Source organism: Cebidichthys violaceus, unplaced genomic scaffold (assembly GCF_023349555.1).
Source record: "Cebidichthys violaceus isolate CVI_PGR_0920_01 unplaced genomic scaffold, fCebVio1.0.p SCAF_58, whole genome shotgun sequence".
In the NCBI taxonomy this organism is placed as follows: Eukaryota; Metazoa; Chordata; class Actinopteri; order Perciformes; family Stichaeidae; genus Cebidichthys; species Cebidichthys violaceus.
The window spans coordinates 926,206-947,354 of NW_027176794.1; the positions used below are offsets into that span (position 1 = coordinate 926,206).

The following is a 21,149-nucleotide window of genomic DNA, read 5'->3' on the forward strand; positions in this document are numbered from 1 at the left end:
CTAATCAGATTGTCATGATTTTACATTTCTTACCGGTGATAATTTCACCTCTCAAATATTGAATTGATTTTTATTTGTAAAAATAAACACTGCATAATGTACATTATAGCTTTGCCCATCCGTTTATTTTGTCCTGATGTTGTATCTGTTTTCTTCCGTGCAGAGAATATAAGATTATATAAATCCAGTTATTACATAGCAATAATCTGTTTCGGTTGCTACAATTTAAGATATATTAATATGGAAATAACCTATTTTGACGGCTTGAACTAAGGCACTAAGGAGCATTGCCGCTGCAAACTTGGCTCAAAAGACCGTTACCCCATCATCTGCTTTAATCGTTTGCATATACAATATTATTGTGCGGCAGATTCAATTTGCGGCTTGCATTTGCAGCAGGTAAACTCTGCCAAACGCTGTACCCACAATGCAAAGCTATGCTAGCGAGTCTCTAGCAGAGCAGCCTGGCTGCGAGCAAAAAAAACAACAACAGGCTACTTTCCGAAGAAGGCAGCTGCATGGATAGCGACAACAACGACGACCAGGATTCCACGCATGCAAAGATATTTTCTAAAACCTAAATGCATCTTAGCCTTATAATGTGAGTACTGCAGGGTTTTGAGTGTTCTTCACCAGCTGAAGTGATATTAATCCGCTCATTTAAGGGGAAACTTGTTTGCAGGCTAGCTGGCTAGCTCGCTAGCTATCTGCGTCTCTCTATGTTTGAGTGTCTTCCGGCAGCAGCGGTGGCGGCAGCAGCGGTGCCATGAACAGTGGACTCCCAGCCTCAGCTGCTCCGCTTGGGGGTGCCGGAATACCCAATGTCAAGGTGAAGTTTTGCCGATATTACGCGAAAGACAAAACATGTTTTTATGGAGAAGAGTGTCAGTTCCTACACGAAGATCCGTCCATGGCAGGCTTACCACTGCACGGTGGCGGTAGCCCCGTCCCGTTGTCGATGGCTGCGGGTGGCGGGACTCCCGCGGTGTATTCTCTTGGCGGCTCTGCAGCTGCCTGTCCGGTGACCGGTGTGTCCAAGAAAAGTGAAACATTGGGTCCTGCAGGCGCATCTCTCGAGGGGCAGCTGTTAACAAGTGAGTAACAATTACAGCAAAGACAAGGCCTCACACGGGGTGACTGACTCTGACTTAACTTTTGGGCCTTGTTGGGCTTTGTTAAAATCTAGCTCGGGGATTCATTGAGGCCTCGTCACCCCAAAACAACGTGGGTTACATTCACCTGCCAAACATGATCCAAAGCCTTCAGTGTGCAGCTAGCACACGTTGTGCTTGTTAGCTGTCTTGTGAATAACGTTCTTCGGCTGGTAATGTTGTAAGTTATGATTTGTGGCAACGTGTAATATTAGCCATGCTGTTGCAGCTCGCACGGAGGAGGCCTGTGTTTTTGTATGACAGCTGTGAGTGGGAAAAACTCCGGGACAACTAGTGTAGCTATTAGCCAGCTAGCGTTAGCTAAACTAGCTTCAAATCGACCGCTTTAATGACTTTAATGCGTGTGGCTTTTCCTTCTAATAGCCGTTATCAATTGTAGTACTAGCGCCGTTAGCTTATTCCCTGTTACATGTTTTGAGTGAACTGTAGTGTTACTGTTAAATGTAGTTTCAGTGTACTGTTTGCTAACATTAGCGTAGCCACGCTAGCTCTTCACGGGGCATTGGTTTAGCATTGTTTCCCAACGTAAACAAATCACAAGCAACTAAATTTCACATGCAACTTCAAAAGCTAATCACGTTCCTTTTAACCTGGAACCACTGAAAACAGTGACGTTCATTTTTGGGGAAACGTGTATTAGATGCTCAGTGGATATCGCCCTGTGGTTGACTTGGAATTGTGGCTCACAATGTTAGTTGCAGAACTGTTTACATGCTTTTAAACTAGCTCTGTGTTTGTGGCTTAGCAAGCATGCAGTAGTACTGACATGCACGTGCACAATTAACTTTCTGGTTTCTGAATTATATCTCAGTTATATTAATCCTGCTGTAATTCGTTTTTGCTAAACTTTGGCTTCTGTCATCTACAGTCCCAGGGATGGAAGGTGCCACCCTGAGTGATGCCAATCTCACCAACTCTTACTTCAGCAGCAGCTTTATTGGGGTCAATGGGTTTGGAAGCCCAGCAGAGACGAAATACTCAATGATGCAGGTAGAAAACGGGAAGCTGTAGATTCAAGTCAGTGTGAACATACAGCGAGACAGAAACTGCGGAGAAAATTACCGTCATTGTGGTCACATTGCTGTCGTAGGTCCTCACGCAAACTGAGGCACTGCATTAGTTGTAGAAATGTTTTGCTTGTATTTATTTATTTATTATATAGTTAGTTTAAATGTTTTATTTGAATTCACACATTTTATCATAACACAATAATATTTGCTTCTAATTCGGTGAACAGTTATGCACATTAGAGTGTCTTCTGTAACATTTCTGTTCTTGATGCTGTTCTCTTTAGCGAATGACTACCAGCAGCAGCTCTCCCAGTCTCAACGATGGTGCCAAGAACTTCAGCCACAGCACTCATGGTAAGACTGTCAGTGCTCAGCGGAGCAGTGTGCGGTACTCCTCCACTGAATGTTGAAACGGCCGCCGCTCAACTGTTGCACTCTTTGGTCTCCACAGATCCAGTGAACTCTCCGACATCCTCACTGTTCAGTGATTTTGGTGCTCTTAGTATTTCCCAAAGGAGAAAGGTGAGCACACAAGCATCTCATCCAAATCAGTGCTTTTAAAGTTCATTACTGTTCTTTTTTATGAGCATGTAGTTTAGACTTAACTGGGATAAGTTTGATTTCCATCCTTGTTTTTATTGCCTCCAACAGGAGTGGTAGATTTAATGTAAACGTTTGCATGTTTTTTTGTTTTTTTTACTTGTGCCCCCAGACTCCTAACCCGGCAGCAAGTGAGTTCATCCCTAAGGGAGCTCCACGTATGGCCACCATGGTTCAGTCCACTGTCCAGGCCTTCCCCTCGCCTATCTTCCCACATCCTGGCCTCAGCAGCTCTACAGCTGCTGCGCTGGCTCCTGGTGAGGGTTTTTGCAGCATCAACGACCAAGAAACCACCTCATTATATCTGCTATGCTACACTTTCTACATGACGCAGTTTTGTTTTCCATCTTTACCTTTTGGAGTTGTTATAGTTCAGCAAGTTTGGGAATTCCCTCTTGTGTGCAGCACCACATGTTCTACTGTTGAAACAGAAGCTGACTCTCTGTGTCTCCAATTTCAGGTATGTCTCTTTCTGCGGGATCTTCTCCTCTCCACTCCCCAAAAATTACACCGCACACCTCACCTGCTCCACGTCGGCGCAGTCACACCCCAAACCCTGCCAACTACATGGTGCCCACAACTGCAGCTGACCAGAGTCCTCACATAATCCAGAAAGAAACTGTAGGGGGGACCACCTACTTCTACACAGACAACACCCCGGCACCAATGGCTGGGATGGTATGTGCTGCACATAGTGTGCTACTCTGTATTTTACTAAAGCTGGGAATAGACTAGAATACATTTGAATTCCTAACCAAACGCATAGATGCAGATGACATTTGTAGAAATGGATTGTAAACAAGGAAACTGCATTTAAATCTGTCTGTATTTAATCCATTATCGGATCTGAGGTTCTTTTGAGAAGCAAGAGCGTTGACTCGCAAATTCCTGCACACGACCCTACACTTCAGTCTGTGAGCTGCCCCTTTTTTTTTTTTGTGCCGACACTGCACATACTTAAAAACCACACTCATTGTGAGTGATTTATAATTTGGCTTCAGGTGGCATTTTGTTGCCTTCCTAACACGTCATTAAAATCCTGATAAGAGTTTCGTTCCATCATATTAATTTGCGTAGCTATGATCTAATGGTTGAAAAAAAAAAATTGCATATCTGATTACACTGGTTTTCATTTCTCAATAAATAGGAAGCTGTGTTTTTCTGGTTTCATCGCAGGTGTTTCCTACATACCATATCTACCCCCCTACTGCGCCTCACGTGGCTTACATGCAGCCAAAAGCTAATGCCCCGTCCTTCTTCATGGCTGATGAACTCCGACAGGTATTTCTCACTTCCCCATCGCCCTTTTCAGTAAATATTTTCCTCTTCTTCATCTCCAGAGGTGATGTTTGATGTGATGCCCTCTTATTTTGTCTTCCAGGAGTTGATAAACAGACATCTGATAACCATGGCCCAGATTGACCACTCAGAGAACACAGGTACACATTGTTGTCACAACAAAGGGTTGTTATTGATTCAATCATTTCTTTTGCAAAAAATAATTTTTGCAGTTCACAAAAAGTGCGCTTTGTATTGACCAAAAGACAACTGTGATGCTATGGTTGGCTCACAAGTAAACAAACCTGCATTGCGTTTTTTGCGTACTTTACTGTATTTCCTCATGCGAGTGTGGAAGGGTGTTGAAATAAAAACATTTTTGTACGTGTGTCATTTGCCAGGCACACAACAATGGGCTGAAATTGTGAAATTACATTATGGTATACATGTGTGAAACAAATCATATTGGTCAAAACAAATAATTCTTCATTTTGCCTATGACCTAGAATTTACTGTTTTTGAGTGCACGTGTTTTTGCATGTTGTTTATGGCAGATGTACCGTCTGAGGTGGACAGCTACCACAGCCTCTTCCCGCTCGAGGCCCTCCCCCCACCAAACCGCATGCAGAAGACCAGCAACTTCAGCTACATCACTTCCTGCTACAAGGCGGTCAACAGCAAGGATGACCTGCCTTACTGCCTGAGGAGGATACACGGTAATACATGTGTTGGTGACAAATTGTCTTCCAAAAGTAGCACAACACATATGTCACACAACCAAAATAGCCAATGTCCGGAAGTATGTACGGTTTATTGACTCTTAATGTTCTTATTTAGTGACTAGCTGGAAGAGAAAACGATTCCAAAGCATACCAAAACATTTCAGAAATCTTTTTTTAAAGGGAGTTTTAGTGATTCAAGGGAAGTAATCTTTTTTATATATATATATATATATATATATATATATATATATATATATATCTATATATATATATATATATATATATATATATATATATATATATCTCCAATTAAGTTTTTTTTTGTCATTTTGATTATGATGAGCCGTGCATGTGTGAGGATTCCTCTCCTATGTTAGAATAAACATGAAATGCATGTGTTGTGTTGTGGCTGTTATCATATTCAAAGGTGGCCCAGGGTGTTGTGATAGTGTAACATATATTTCTATTTCTAATTGTCTATTTTGTGTGCTGTGTATTTTAAAAAAAATGTCTACAGGTTTCCGCCTTGTTAACACCAAGTGTATGATGCTGGTGGACATGTGGAAGAAAATTCAGCACTCGAACTCTGTGACACTGAGGGAGGTCTTCACCACGAAGGCCTTTGGAGACCACTGTGAGTGTGTTTTGTGTATAACCATTTTTTCCATTTTTGTGTCTTCTGGATATGGTAATGTTTTACATAATCCAGACCTACACGCTCCACAATTTTATACCATTAAATATACAAAAAAAAAGCTCAAATATACAGTGGATTGGTATACTTGTTTCTGCAGTGTTATATTCAAACTTTATTTAATGGATATTTGTCACCAAAGTTTTGCTTTCTTTGCCCTCAAAAGTTAGTAGTGGGGATGAAGTACCCAATTGGCTGATAGAGAGCTTGTGCTGTTAGCAGACGAGCCGGTCACATGGATTACTCTGAGCAGCATGTATGGAAATTAATCAAAATATAAGTTTCCGTTTTCGGTCAGCGGCCGATCGATCTGTGAATCTGTAGAGCAGAACAAAGTGGCAATAATTAGATTTTTTTTAGCACTAAATCTTCCCCGTATGTCTCTGTTTGTCCTAGCATTGGTGTTCTCCTATGACTTCCATGCGGGTGCAGAAACCATGTTCAGCAGGCACTTCAATGACCCAGCAGCAGATTCGTACTTTACCAAGAGGAAGTGGGGTGAGTTGGTCTTCCACCCTTCCACCTTCACAATGAAAAGGAGCCAGCATCACCTCAGATGCCCAACTTCAGCCCTCTGCTTCAAACATTTTGAGTTTGTTTACTTGGTTGCTAATGAGGTCATCAACTATGGTTTATTTGCGTGTGCGCTTTAAGGGTTGCTGTGCCTGCAATTGTGCTCACATCCGGTGTTTGATGGTTTAGTGGTATACACAAAACAACACGGTTTATTTAAAATAAGGACACATTTCCCTTGACGTTTATGGGCCTTAAGCTACTCTTGCGGATGTCTTGAGGCTTCAAACAAGATTCAAGTGTTTGGAGTTTGTGAAGTTCCCTAGTTTGACAGTTAGCATGTGTGTGTCTGTGCGATTGAGACATGGGAACTTGAAGGAAACTGTGGCTGAAACTGATCCTAGGGCAGGTGCTGTCAGGTCTACCTACAGAAGTGCAGACAGAGGAAGCAAAACCATTTAGATCCTGGTCTTTGTCAAAACACTGATAACCAACTATAATGCATGAATTGCATAGGGGGACAAACTCAGAAATACCTCAAAAGAACTGCATCATATAGTGCAAATTCATTTCTTTCTTGAACAGCCTTAAGGGAAACACATTTTGACCGTCTCAGCATTATTGGTGTGAAATTATGGTTTGTTGTACAGTACACACCCTTACACTCAACACCTAACGCCAGAGTAACATTACCCAAATACCTAACCTTATGGTTGTGGTAAGAGTTACAGAATATTATACGCAAGACACAGTCCTGACCCGAACGTAAACATGATTTCTGGGAACAGTGAGTTGAATTTCCTCCTTTTTTTTCTTCTTTTTTTTTGCTTAGCTGAAGACCAAAACGACAAGAAATGAAATGGAAATTATTTTGATAATCGTTTGTAATTCTTTAAGCAATAATGTCGAACAGCCCTGACATCCAGATTTGCCATTGTGAGGGTTTTAGTTTGATGTAATTAACTGAATATCTTTGGTTTTGTTCAGACAAAGTAAGCAATTTGAAGACGTCACCTTGGACGTTAAGAAATATATGATGTTTTTTTTTTTCTTGTTTATAATGTTCTAGAGATTAAACAGCAGATTAGGTTAGATTGACGGAAAATGAAGCGTCTTATTGACATCACGACTGCGAGTTTATCCTGCAGATATGAATGCCAAGGAAGTCGATGACAGTTTGAGGTTTACTTCATGAGTAATGTCGAACCCTGCAAGCTGCATTTGTGTGATAAAGCATGTCTCTTATGTGCAGGGCAACATGAACCTCCCCCGCCACGGCAGCATGCAGGTCTGCTCCCCGAGTCTCTGATCTGGGCCTACATTGTCCAGCTCAGCTCGGCCCTGCGCACCATCCACACTGCCGGCCTGGCCTGCCGTGTCATGGACCCCAGCAAGATTCTTATCACTGGCAAGACCAGGTACACGGGACATATCAATGCCTCATCATTCAGCATGGGTAGATAAAGTCCATCCCCTCCTGGGAGAGGGATCCCTCCTCTGTTGCTCTTCCTAAGGTTTCTTCCTCTTTTTTTATCCTCCCTGTTCAAGTGTTTTTTTGGGGGAGTTTTCCCCGACCAATGTGAGGGGTCCCGGGACAGAAGATGTTGCATGTGTACAGATTGTAAAGCCCCCTGAGGCAAATTTGTGATTTTGGGCTATACCAAATAATTAAAATTGAACTTAATATGGCTCACTGGAGCCCGTCTCTTATAGTCATCAATGGTGTACAGAACAGCACGAATTTCAATGTTTACTGTAAATAGATTAAAAGCAGAAGTGTATTTTCAGTTGATGCTTCCTTTTTCACAACCTTGTGGTTGTGCACACTCAATACACTCAGACATGCACATAAACTATTGATGATAATGATCTCTTGTCTCTGCAGGTTACGGGTGAACTGTGTTGGGGTGTTTGATGTCTTAACCTTTGACAACAGTCAGACCAATCATCTTGCCCTAATGCCACAGTACCAGGTACACATAAATACACATAAAAGAAGTGCTAATGAGGGGGGGAGTTGTATCTCATCCACTTAATTTCAGCATGTGTATGTAAGCACTTTTCAAAATGTGACTTTATCATTCACATGTGTATTTCTGTGATGTGTTTTTTTGTTGTGTAGCAAGCAGACCTAGTGTCGCTGGGCAAGGTGGTGCTGGCGCTGGCATGTAACTCATTGGCTGGTATTCAAAGGGAGAACCTGCAGAAGGCCATGGAGCTGGTGTCCATCAACTACTCTTCAGACCTCAAGAACCTGATTCTGTAAGAAAGCGGGGGGGTGCAGCATGATCTTTGAACCCTCAAATAGAATTATAATCAAAAAAATATATTGTTCAGTATATTTTCAGACACTTGAAGTGCTTACAGCAGTCAGACATGCTATCTGTGTAAATGCCAGGTGCAGCAAAGCTGGAATCTGGTTAGCCAGTAACCTTTGCTGCCAACATATGTTTGAGAGGATTTTAGGTCTCAAACTTGGTCTATAGTCGGCCTATTAAAACGAGTCTGAAACTGACAATTAAAAGTATGTCAAGTTGTGTTAACGCTCTTTGTACATGAGTAGAGCAGCAATTTAATACCCATCAAAAGGCTGCTTTAAGACTTGAGTGTTTTCTCCGAGTTGGTATCCGCCCTTTCCAACTCGCCTGTAAACGGATGTTTTTGGTGCAGGTATCTGCTGACTGAACAATCTCGCATGCGCAGCGTCAATGACATCATGCCGATGATTGGAGCTCGATTCTACACACAACTGGATGCATCGCAGATGAGGAACGATGTCATTGAGGAGGATCTGGCCAAGGTACGGGAAGGGCACTGCATTTCTGTTAAACAACAACACAAAGGGAGAGTGTGTCACAGAGCAGAAAGCCTGCATGAGTATGCATGCTTTAGTTGTGCTCTTGTCAGGGTGATATTCTCGGGCGGTGGCCGGAAATAGGCCATTGGTTTAGTGAGCTGGGAGGGAAGTTGTGTGCACACAGGAAGTTGTATGGTATATTGTAGGCTTCGCAGTCTCGCCTTGAATTTAGTCTCCCTGTGTTAGTGTGAATGTGTGAACCAACCGACCCTCGTCTTTCTTCTCGCTCAAGCCCCAACTTCCTTTTTACACCCTGACTCTGTACACATCCACCTAACAATTTAAATATTCGTGTTGGTGTTTTTACGTCCTGACCGCAAAAGATTTCTGCTTTTTTGTTAGATGTCCATCGGGTCTCACAGGGTGTCGGCAACAAAAGTTCAGAGAACAGCTGATGATTAGAACAAGACAAATACCAGTCTGCAGTAATACACTGGGCTTCATTCTCTGGCTAAACCTGCTTGTGATCTGATATCTGTGCTGACGGGGAGAGTGTGTAAGCGTTTCTGGTTTATCAGACCATCTCTGCGTAACGTGTTAGATGAATGTGTGTCTGCACACATGGAGTAGTAGCTGGGTTTTTATTTTCTCGGTGAGCCTTTTTGTTACAGAAAACTTTTGAAACTCAACAATAGATTTGAGCAATAATAATATATGCTCTGCACAGCATGCAAAGATGTCGTCTTTATGCACATTTAAAAAAAGTACACATTATCCGAGATGCTTCAAGTAGAGCACGGACAAGCAAGTTAGGAATCCCTTTCAGCTCGGATAGAGCAGAAGAGTCGACACTAATCTATTTCTGCCATTTGTATTTCTCATGCTTTATCACTGTCTGATATCTGCAGACAGCTGGTAAGCTAGACTTAAATAAATAGAATCTGCACACATATCAGTCAACTCTTGTCTTCATGTCTCATGAGAAGAGATCAGATCAATGAGCAGAAACTTGAAGTCATGTTTTTGACCATAAACTGCTAATGTGACTAAAAATTATCATTTTTGTGCATATTGTGATAACTCAATTCATCATGAACCCCTACTCTGAAATGTAAAAACATGAAATAGATTCAGATGCAAGTCATTTCAAGTTGTTTTGCAATGCAAAAAACTCCAAGTGTTGTAGACAAAGAGGAAGGGACTTAAGATGCATTCACTATCTGTACTAAAAGTCAAGGTGATTGAACATTTTCATTAGAAATCCGAAGTTGGTGAACTTTGTTTACAACACAATAAGTAATTCAAGAGCAGCTGGTGTTACACGATCGGTTAATTGGCTTTCAATAACTTTGACCAACAGTGCAGAAAAACACTGACAGGGTGAGACACAGAGAGAGAGAGGAGGAAGAGAAAGGAGAGGCAGGAGTAAATTATATCTGCAGAGGTGAAAGGTGAGCTACAACTTGTTGACAATGATCTGATTTGGTGTCACAAACGGCCAGTAATCACCTGTGGCTGCTCATTTTACAATATTACAGCAGCTCGCCCACTTAACATTCAAATAAGTCAGCTGACGTTACAGTTGGTTGAGATGTTTAGGAGCTCTTTGAATTCATCAGTGATGTTGGAGCTGGTGATTGCTGTCTTGGACTTTGTTTAAGTGATATTCAGAAGAAACTGCGCACAAAAACAGATGCATTTAGAAGAAAATGCAGCTTCTTCTGGTTGACTTTTAGTAAGGAGGAAGTGTCTTCTGGAACTGGTTCCAGCACCATGTATGGACAGAAAGTCTAGCAACAGAGGTTTCAGTTTCTGACGTAGTTCCCTGCAGGGATGAGCTGTCTTATTTTAAAGGAGTCCATTTTTTTTTTTTTTTTTTTCAATTGTGTAAGATCTGTCCTGACTTTTCGTTATAAACATTCAAAAGTAGAACGAACATTATCAACAGGTTATGAAGAGGTTAGAGTGTTGACGTTACGTCAGAGACATCTATGTATTGTGTTGCAGAGATATCTACTGAAATTAGCATGCTAACCAGCTAGCCCCAACCCGTACTGTCTTGTGATACCACTTGTACCGCGAGATGTGATGGTGAGTCACTGTAGCACCATGGTAGGCGAATGAGATATGTGCATGAGATGTGTGTTTTTAATAAATGTCTTTTTCCCCTCCTTGTTTCCTACCGACTAACCCTAACCCACCAAAAAAAGGTTTGGTGAATATTCATTTCTTTTTTTGCAGGAGGTTCAAAACGGCCGTCTCTTCCGCCTGTTGGCCAAACTGGGCACCATCAATGAGCGGCCAGAGTAAGTACCACTCGTATAAAGATCCACCTGCATGTGTGATTTGTGATTGTGTTACTAATCTGTGACGTGTGTGTGTGTGTGTGTGTGTGTGTGTGTGTGTGTGTGTGTGTGTGACTCAGGTTTCAGAAAGACCCGTCGTGGTCGGAGACGGGCGACCGCTACCTGTTGAAGCTTTTCCGGGATCACCTGTTCCACCAGGTGACGGAAGCTGGGACGCCCTGGATCGACCTCAGCCACATTGTCTCCTGCCTCAACAAAGTCAGGGAGCTTTCTTCTCTTCTTTTTTTTTTTTTCATGCAAACATTTGATCATTTCATCCATTTGAATGAACTGTTGTTTAATGTGTCACGCATCTAACCCATGAACTGACTTTAAAGACGCATGCATGTGCCAATTGCAGAACTGAGAGAGTAAAAGTACGTCTATTGTAGGCCCACCTCTCAGTGGTATTTGGTATTTGGTTAGCAGCTGGTGATAAGTAGGAGCAGTGGAAATTTTTAACTAGTTTGTCCGATCATTTGACTCTTTTACAGTAAGATCACCATCTTAACTTTGTTGTTGATTTATCAGAAGTCGTTCCATTTTCTCTTCTGTTCCTCTTTAACTGTAGCTGGTAAAAGTTGTGACCTTTTGTGTTTCACAAGTCTTAACAGCTCCACACTTACTAATTCATCTATTATACTAATCTCAGATTTATCAGACCATCGGGGTAAATGGTAGTTCAGCACGACAGCTTACGTTAGCATTAATCGAATCTATCAAAATAGTTGCAGATGGATTTTTTTGCCTAATTCACTTATCGCTTCATCAACTAATGGTTGCAGCTTTGCTTAAAATCCGTAAAAATGTTGGATCGATACCTAAACTTTCCTCCTGTGTTGACACAGCTGGACGCTGGCGTTCCTGAGAAGATCAGCCTGGTGTCGCGGGATGAGAAGAGCGTCCTGGTCGTGACCTACTCGGACCTGAAGCGTTGCTTCGACAGTACCTTCCAGGAGCTGCAGGCCGCAGCCTCCGGCTCTCTGTAGCGCCCTCTTCGGGCCCGGGATGGGACTGCCTGTACCTGGAGCACACTATTGCACTACAGCGGAGGACCAGTCTCATGGAGATGACATCAGCATGGCGAAGGCAGCGGGGCGGGGCTTCGTGAACCTCAGTCACATACACTGACTATGTCCACCAGGAAGGCTTTTTTCTAAAGTGTATTTTTTTTAGTTTTCCTAAACCCCGCAGCTGAAAATCGTAAAATAAACAGGAAAAAAAACAAACATAAAAGGACAAATACGGAAACTGTGACGAACGAGTACGAGGACATTTTTTTAGATTTGGGGAACAAACAAGAAACAAACCATGAGGTTTTGAACTTTTTTCTGGCTTTTATTGTTTGTTTCTACATTTGGGGTTTATTTTTTCTGAGGAGGATGCACTAAGATTTTAATTTTTTTGTTACTTTTTTGTTATTTTTATCAATATGTGTGAGTGGCCTATAGGGTGTACAGAGAGCTAAAGTCACACACGGACATAAATACCAGAGCAGGTAAAAACAAAACGACAAAAAAAATAAAATCCAGCTTTCTATTGACTGCGCCTCTCTTCTGGCTGGAGACCACACCCCTTCATTGTTGACGCACTGGGAGACGGGACACACACACACCACTCGAGGCTTTCATTAGAGCGGCACCTGTTTCATGAAATGGGCCGGCCCTCCTTTGCCTTGGTTGTTGGTTTCCCCTCAGAAAGGACAAACCACTTAGGTGGGTGGGAAGGGTTCCTAAAACTGGAAAGATAAATGGATTTTGGACATTTTATTTCAGGAGATTATGGAACATCAGGCCCGTGGGGGGGTGGCCTACCATGGACTGGGATTTGGGCGTTTTTTTGTTTGTTTGTTAGCACTAAGGAAGGGGTGTCTTCTCCTGATGCCGTTTACCAAGTGTTTGTTATATGTGCAGCAACCACCTTTGGTTAATGGACGCTTTCGTGACATGAACTGCTCAAGGACGGGTCATTTTGGTTTGGCCGTCTAGCACTTGGTTGTAGCCCGAGGGTGGGGCTTCTGTTGAGGTGGAGCCACAGCTGCCTCTTTGTGGAATGTCCTTATTTTGTCCCCCGCCCGTCCTCCTGCCCCCAATGTCCCCTTTCTGTCACTCTCTGACTCTCCTCTTTCTGCTTTTATCCCCATCTTCGCCTCCCAACAGGGGGTCTAGGCCACTCTACATTTGAGAAAAAGTGACACTTTTTTTTTCTTTTTTTCTCCGAGCTGTGTTTTTCTCTTTGCTCGGATATTGTGCAGGAATGCATGATAGGAACTGGGAGGGCAATTTATTTTTGCCTCAATTCAACTTTATTATTCTGTGGACCAATTCCAGCAGGGGTTTAGGGAAAGGGGAAGGGATGGAGGACAAAGGAGAGAACAGGGCAACAACAGTTATGTTTTATTTGACTTTTAAATATGAAATACAAACATGGCGGAGACAAAACAGTGGTGCTCTCTGCTGCACTCACTTGGATGGCTTGGATTTCTCTCAGGATGACTAACAGCTGGAGGGGCCCAATGATTGAATGTGTTTGGCTGTCATTGGTCACCCCCTGTCCAGTCAGATAGATGAGCTACAGTGGAGTGGGCGGGACGTCTTCAGGTGGAGGTTTTAGGAAGTGAGTGGCACTGTGGAGGTCACGGTGCGAGGGATATCATGTTGCCCTTAAGTACGGTTCATATTCCGTTGATGATTTGAATCTCTTGAATCAAATTAACTATTCATTTGGTGCAAACCGGCTTCGCTCTGATAAAGAGATCAATCCAAGCTCTGTTCTTGATTTCTCTGCCTTATTCTAGTTCTCGGTAGCTTCTGACGAGTGCGCACAAGCTAAAGACTGTCGGAAAAAAGGGTCTTGTGTATGATGCGCAGTGTCGCATAAGAGACAAATCAAGGTTAAAGGCGTAAACAACAACAACAACAATGTCTCGGCTTTTACATAAACTTCATAGAGTTTTAATGGAAGTGGATGATCTGTACTTGGGGGTAACAAACCTGCAGAGAGCTGGCTGTGTTAGATCATGTACTACTTCCTCTGTTTTAGTGAAATGAACAGACAACAACATATTTGGTGAATGTGGTGCTTTAGAAAACCCTGAAGACACACACAGAGACACACACACATGCTCCCCAACTCGGTCCACACAATGTCAGTTCTCATATCACTATCTTCCACATCAACACACACACACACACACACACACACACACACACACACACACACACACACACACACACACACACACACACACACACACTCCGGTTGATATTAGTGATCACCTTTTTCTCTTCCCCCACATCAACACATCTACAATCACCATCTTAGTATGTTTTATGCCCCTCTTGTGTTCACTGTCTCAAATTTTGCAATATTTGTGTGTACAGCAGTATTTTAATAAAGAATACCAAAACTGATACATGCATGATATCGTCTTGTTTTGCAATTGGGTAGATTACAGCTTTTAATCTATACATGAAATACTTTAAAACATGTTTATAAAAATGTAAAAACAACAATAATGTCAACATATGGGGTGGATTTAGAAATGGGTTATAATTACACTCTTCAATGATTATCTTTAAAACTGAAAATACCAGCAAATAGAATACAGTTCACCAAGACTGCACAAACCAGAAAACATTTAAATGTAGTCATTGCTCACATATTACATAGTCAGATGGCTTTATCGTCTTAAACTGTATATTCTCGTCTGCTTGTCACTTGGACTGCATTTCAAAGGGGTTAACATACAATCTATATCTGAAAACCATGTAAATGCAGTCCGGGGATGATTTCATTGTATGTTAACGCCAGGTGTCTGTGTCAGGATGGATACCCTGTAAGATGCAGGTATTATAGAGATGTATCACTTGATTTTATGTTTTGTAGGGCTGCAACTAAAAATAGTTTTGATTAACGATAAATCTGCTGCGATCGTTGGGTCTACATTTCAGTAGAAAAAGGGTTAAAAAATGTCTTCAAACGTCTTGTTTCTGTCAAACCATAAATAAGTAAGTTACTGGAGCAGCAAATCCTCAGTTGAGAAGCTGAAACTGAATGTTTGTTTTTTTTGCTTGAAAAATAACTGAAACAGTAATTTTCTTTTGGTCGACTAATCCTTTCAGCCCTAATCGACACCATTGCTCATGCATTCAGTGTTTTTTGTAAATAGAAATATATAATAAAAAACAGCATACTGTACGTTTTTGTCAACTCACACGGATTTGACTTGATTCCATATCTAAGAATACTTTAGTATAGAATTAAATATACACTCAGTTGCCAGTTTATTAGGTATGTAACTCAGTCTAATGTAGCATCCCATACAATCAATGTTTTGTTGATTTAGCAGACTGTAGCTTGTCTTACTGAGTGGTGTTTCACATATTTTGTCCATCCCCATTGATACTATTGGGGTAGTTAAACTGAACGTTATAACCTTAATGAAAATAAACTTACAGTAAGTATGGCAGCTGAGTGTTTATCAACATTCACAGTAAGATACAGACGAATCAATGTAATGATTGCAGCATTAAAATAAATACAGATTAAAACATTCAGTGGATAATAACTTTTTTTCCAGCATATAATAGCTGTGTAGGAGGAACCGTTATTTTATACAGCAGTGTTCCTCTTAACAAAGCTCAGCACTTGAGGTACCAATACAATAAGCTGTAATAGTTGTAGGTCAGTAAATACATTCTGCATAACTGCATAAGTACAACCAGGTAATACTTAGCTGCTCTGGGAAGGGGTTATGTGTGGTATTGCAAGACATTACTTGGTAATACTGTAGAGGCTTTGTTGTACAACATCATAGTGTTTTGTGAACTTAAGAAAAGCAAAGGAATGTTTTGCAAAATGCAAAAGCAGAATAAGTTCCAGTTGACTAAAGATTGTGAGCAGGAAAATGTATACCCTGTATAAAGTTGTGGAAGAACAGATGCTACAGGGAAGGGTAGAGAAAAGCAGAGTTGTAGTCCGGAGGAGGAGAGCCACCCTCGTCAGACTCCCAACCACACGGCAGCATAGAGGGGTTGTTGTCCCAGAGGCCTGTGATGTTATTGCACAGGAAAGGCACCTGTTGGTCCCGGCACTTAGTGAAGGAAAAGAACCTTAAAAACATACAGATTTGGAGTTAGAACCTTGTTTATAATGCATTAAGATAAAATACTGCGTTCATACATTGATTGATTTTTTAATTATTTGTCTGTAAGACATATTTTCCTGAACAATTGAAGACCTTTTTAAAATCCTCATCGCCATTGTCATTCTAACCGGTTAACATGTTTAATGAGGATATGAGATGGAAAAGATGTTTTGTTTTATGTGTGCACTTTTCCTGTGTGACACACAAAAGTATGTTATTAAAATGAAATAAGAAGTCAGCATAATATACTAAAATAACAGTAAAAAAAAATGCATAAAAGTGCATGAATGTTATCAAATTGCCAAAAAATGTAAATGTTCTAAAAGATGTCATAGTATAGCATATCATAAAAAATGTCATAGTATTGTATTACAAAAAAACATCATTGTATAGTATGCCATACAAATGTAAACAAAAATCATTATTTTTTATGTCACAATAATAAGTCTCAGTATAGTATGTCAAAATATGTCATGAAAATATATTGTATATAATGTCATGAAATACAAAAATAATCACAGTATTGTATGCCATAACATTTCCAGAAAAATGTATGGCATAAAGAGAGTAATACTATACTATTCCTTAAAATGCCATAAATAAGTTATAGTGCAATATGCAAAAAAGTCTTAAAAAAATGAATGATTATGTCACAGATGATCAAGCGGTAAGGATTCCTGTTTTCACCCATGCGTCCCGGTTTTGACTTTGGTATGGGAATTTGATTTTAAGAAGATAATATAAAAAACAAATCAAAAAGTTACAGTAAAGTATGTGGTAAACATTCATAGTTTAGTATGTCTGGAAAAGTGAAAAAAAGTCAATATATAGTATGTCGAAAAAGGTCTTATAAAGTCATAGTATAGTATGTTGAAAAAAGTCATAAAAATATAGTATCGCATGTTGAAAAACGTGAAAAAAATCATAAAAATATCATAGTATAGCATGTCAAAAAAAGTCATAAAAAGTCATAGTACAGCATGTACAAAAAATATATATATATATATAAATGTGTGTATCATCACTGTGTTTTCTCTGTGCGATGTTTCACAGATAACAGGATGTCTTCGTAGGAGGCAAGTCAAGAGTTCAGAGATTACATAAAGGTCACCTGCTGAGTTTCCTGATCTTGGTTCCATTATTCCATGTCAGACGCTTCATTTCCTCGGATGGTAAAACCATGCCGCTGTCACTCTGCTCATCCTAAAGCAGAGAAGATGCAAACATGCAGCTTATTGGGGTTTCCGTTTTTATCTTTTTTCATCTGTTTTCATTGAAAATAATCAATTCCGACAAAGTGAGGTTCCATTTTTGTCCCATCCCACCTATGTGTGTATGTGTGTGTGTGTGTGTGTGTGTGTGTGTGTGTGTGTGTGTGTGTGTGTGTGTGTGCATGCAATCAGAAGTGAAGGGAAGGTGTTTTCTTACATCAGGGATGTCTGGCTCTTTGCAGGGCAGTTCCTCAAACGTCTGAAGTGTGGCCATGCCCCTCATGTAACTGGATATGTTGGATTCAGATTCAAAACATTGAAATTTGGAACCTCAACCTGAAAAGCTTCCTGAAGTTTCAGTTATCTCACACAGCTCTTATCACTTTCACATTCACACCTGTCCTTTTCTCCCCTTTCTTGTATTTATTTTACGGCAGCTCTTCTCTACTGTACTTGATTATTCATACATATAACATCTTAAGTCAAGGTGCTTTGGCCCAGCCCTATGTTGTATATTAAATTGCTTGACGTTTTTACTATATTGTTTATGTTTCTTTACCTCAGGTTTGTGACTGCAAGCACGTTTTCTTTGAAGGTCTCACTGCGATCGGTGTCTCCAGTTACGAAAGATCCTAGAGGAATATAATCCTTACCATCCTGTTAAAGAGAGGTAACAGAGCTGGATATTTGTAAGACATTTTTGTACTTTATGCATATGTTAAGAAACATTTTGCTCGACAAAAAAAAGAAAGCATAAGCCTGAAGTAGAAACATTCATTAGAAGTCCGACCTGCTGAACCCTCGCTTGCAGCAGGTCTCCCAGGGTCTCCACCAGGTTAGTGAAGGTGGGTCGATCTGAGGGACTGGCCTCCCAGCATGCCAGCATCGTGCTGTAACTGCATACGCAAACATACAGGTGTAGTGTTTCATTTTCAATCAAAGCACTAACAGTATCACTCCCAGGGTCACATCAGGAACATAAAGGTTTAAATTTCACCCCCTAATTACTACTTCCCTACTTGTTAGACCTTTATCAACTCTGTCCCTGCCTCCCCTACTCATTTCAGTGGTGACAGTGTTGAAAACGTATCCACCCACATCTCAGATGTGCTGTATTCAGGTGCTCGCATCCTTGTTCCCCCCTTCAGTCTGTGGCAAAACTCCTCATCTATGTGAAGACCAGGGTATGGAGAAGCTCCTGTGGGACACACACACATACACACACATACACATGCTCGCATGTTAATACATCAATATGAACACATCCATCCAAAATGGAAGATCATAAGATATCAGATCATAGTATGTGTGTTACAGGCCTTTTGTATTGCAATGTGTTTCTGTTATTTTGTCCACCACCTGTGTATGTTTAGAACAAAACCGTGGTGAGAGGGCTCTCACCCAAAGAGAAGATCTCCCACAGCAGAATGCCGTAGGACCACACGTCACTCTGCGTGGTGAACACCTTGTCAAAGATGGCCTCTGGAGACATCCACTTCAGAGGGAGGCGGGCCTGTCAGCCAATCAGACCACAGGAGCAGAGTTGCGCATGAGTATCTTTTAAGAAAGTGGCTGCAAAACCAGTTTATTATGTAAATGTACACATTCTAAGGATGTCATCAGTCAATTTGTTGAAAAATTGTTAATGAAACATTTTTAGAAAGTGGATTTTGGAACCACGTTGCTCATGTGTACTCACATCTCCCTTGCGGACGTAGTCGGGATCTTTGTAGATGTCTCTGGCCAGGCCGAAGTCACAGATCTTGACCACTTTATTGTCAGAAAGCAAAATGTTCCTGGCTGCCAGATCTCGGTGAATACACTGTTGCAGAAGCAAGGAGAACAAGGATAATTATGCACAGGAAATACACAAGTGTACCTGCATCCACACACACACACACAAACACATCAAGTGTCAGACCTTGCGAGAGGCCAGAAACTCCATTCCTCGCGCCACCTGGAAACTGAAGGAGATGAGATCCTCCAGGAATAAGGGAGGGTTGGAGGCAGATTTGGGATCTAGAGGAAGAAAGAGAGGGGACACGGAGTAATATTAAAGCAATTTGATTATGCACAAACATAAGAAAATAGTTACTATGCTCATGGCTTACTGAGGTGATTTTCTTTCTTGTCTCTCTCGTCAAACTCAGACATGCTGGTGACACAACCCGGCCCTCCATCCTTTCCTCCGGCAGACTGAGATGGGGAGAAATCAGTTAGATGTTTTAAATTATTGTATGAAAATAAAAATTGTGGTTATGTGTCATTTGACATTTGTGGTTTTGGTCAATTTGTTGAGAGAACTTCATAAACATGTTTTGCTCTGTGAAAATGACCTTAAAGGCTGCAGTTTGTAGTCATGTCTAAACCTGTGAAGAAATTAAGGAAATAGCCTTCCTGCTTGACAACTGATAACATATTTGAGCCTCAAACCGATTGCAGAAGTGAGTTTTTGAGTGTATGATTTTGTAACTGTGTGCAGCAAAAAGTGGCAAATTTGCTGCTTTTTTCTCAACTGCAAGGAGAAGTGTGGGGCACACACGCATGTGTAAACTCTGTCTGCACACCATGGACGTTTTGTGTGAAATATTGCTATCATGATACCATCTGTAATTGCGCTTGTAGACGCACCGTCTTGTGCACAAACACGTCTCTCTTTCCCTTCAGGAAGGTAGAAAGATTTCCATAGCGACAGTATTCCACAATGACCATCAGTGGCCCTGCACACACAGAGAAACACACACACACACACACACACACACACACACACACACACACACACACACACACACACACACACACACACACACACACACACACACACATAGTTATGACAAGTGGGAGGTCACAAACACACATAAATACTCATAGCTCATAGTACACCTAAATATGCATGAAAATGAACTTGTGCATATATATATATATATATATATATATATAGATAGATATATATATTTATATATATACATATCTATATATATATATATATATATATATATATATATATATATGCACAAGTTCATTTTCATGCATATTTAGGTGTACTATGAGCTACATATATATATATATATATATATATATATATATATATATATATATATATATATATATATATATATATATATATATGTATATATGAGCACACATGCAAGGTAACACGCACACCTCCCAGTTTGGTGCAGGCTCCCAGTAGGTTCACTACATTCAGATGATGTCCAATGTGGTTGAGGATCTTCAGTTCAGTCATCAGAGCTTTGTGTTCGCTGCCTGTAGCTCCCTCTGGTGGACAAAAGGCAGAAAAGAGTGGAATAAATATTTTTTTGCACAGAATTTGTGATTTCATTTTTTCAGAATACCATGGGACCCAATCTTGTACCTTTTAGCATCTTAACAGCCACAGTCCTGCAGCTGGTGGCGTTGTCTATACCAAACGCAGCTGCCTGTATCACCTTACCAAAGGCTCCACGGCCCAGAGGTTTCCCTGTGTGAGAGAGAGAGAGAGAGAGAGAGAGAGAGAGAGAGAGAGAGAGAGAGAGAGAGAGAGAGAGAGAGAGAGAGAGAGAGAGAGAGAGAGAGAGAGAGAGAATGTGAGAGAGGCTGATGGGGAGAAAGTGAGGTGTGTTTTTTTGTCTAATTGAGCTACTTTATTAATCCACCC

General features: G+C 41.0%; 2 protein-coding genes across 3 annotated transcripts in view; one reads left to right on the plus strand and one right to left on the minus strand.

Moving 5' to 3' along the window:
- The first annotated feature begins 336 nt into the window (after nucleotides 1-336).
- pan3 (poly(A) specific ribonuclease subunit PAN3) lies at nucleotides 337-14,544 on the plus strand. 2 transcript variants are annotated; one of them, XM_068732312.1, is made up of 19 exons: nucleotides 337-601; nucleotides 683-1,094; nucleotides 2,041-2,162; nucleotides 2,467-2,536; nucleotides 2,634-2,704; nucleotides 2,895-3,039; nucleotides 3,243-3,460; nucleotides 3,959-4,063; nucleotides 4,164-4,221; nucleotides 4,615-4,776; nucleotides 5,300-5,416; nucleotides 5,873-5,974; nucleotides 7,242-7,407; nucleotides 7,875-7,962; nucleotides 8,112-8,251; nucleotides 8,660-8,789; nucleotides 11,028-11,092; nucleotides 11,212-11,350; nucleotides 11,980-14,544. In XM_068732312.1, exons 2-19 carry the CDS (start codon nucleotides 767-769, stop codon nucleotides 12,118-12,120), a joined length of 2,367 nt encoding a protein of 788 aa, XP_068588413.1. In that variant the 5' UTR covers nucleotides 337-601; nucleotides 683-766; the 3' UTR covers nucleotides 12,121-14,544. The 2 variants fall into 2 exon arrangements, with proteins under 2 accessions (XP_068588413.1, XP_068588412.1); XM_068732311.1 differs by having other exon boundaries at nucleotides 337-1,094.
- A 4-nt stretch (nucleotides 14,545-14,548) lies between these two features.
- flt1 (fms related receptor tyrosine kinase 1) overlaps nucleotides 14,549-21,149 on the minus strand; it is a 35,161-nt gene continuing 28,560 nt past the window's right edge. Inside the window, exons 18-30 of the mRNA XM_068732310.1 lie at nucleotides 20,868-20,972; nucleotides 20,657-20,770; nucleotides 20,123-20,211; nucleotides 19,603-19,687; nucleotides 19,413-19,510; nucleotides 19,191-19,313; nucleotides 18,893-19,004; nucleotides 18,590-18,689; nucleotides 18,282-18,387; nucleotides 18,051-18,148; nucleotides 17,709-17,778; nucleotides 17,392-17,483; nucleotides 14,549-16,245 (exon numbers count right to left, since the gene is read on the minus strand). Coding sequence (XP_068588411.1) covers nucleotides 16,077-16,245; nucleotides 17,392-17,483; nucleotides 17,709-17,778; nucleotides 18,051-18,148; nucleotides 18,282-18,387; nucleotides 18,590-18,689; nucleotides 18,893-19,004; nucleotides 19,191-19,313; nucleotides 19,413-19,510; nucleotides 19,603-19,687; nucleotides 20,123-20,211; nucleotides 20,657-20,770; nucleotides 20,868-20,972 — 1,361 coding nt within the window. The 3' untranslated portion in view covers nucleotides 14,549-16,076. The remainder of the gene's footprint in view (nucleotides 16,246-17,391; nucleotides 17,484-17,708; nucleotides 17,779-18,050; nucleotides 18,149-18,281; nucleotides 18,388-18,589; nucleotides 18,690-18,892; nucleotides 19,005-19,190; nucleotides 19,314-19,412; nucleotides 19,511-19,602; nucleotides 19,688-20,122; nucleotides 20,212-20,656; nucleotides 20,771-20,867; nucleotides 20,973-21,149) is intronic.

Excerpts from the sequence above, each read along its gene's own strand:
- pan3 (XM_068732311.1), top strand. The coding sequence starts at position 767 with ATGAACAGTGGACTCCCAGCCTCAGCTGCTCCGCTTGGGGGTGCCGGA. Across the intron at positions 2,163-2,466 it reads CGAAATACTCAATGATGCAG|CGAATGACTACCAGCAGCAG; the intron begins GTAGAAAACGGG and ends TGTTCTCTTTAG. Across the intron at positions 7,408-7,874 it reads CTTATCACTGGCAAGACCAG|GTTACGGGTGAACTGTGTTG; the intron begins GTACACGGGACA and ends TTGTCTCTGCAG.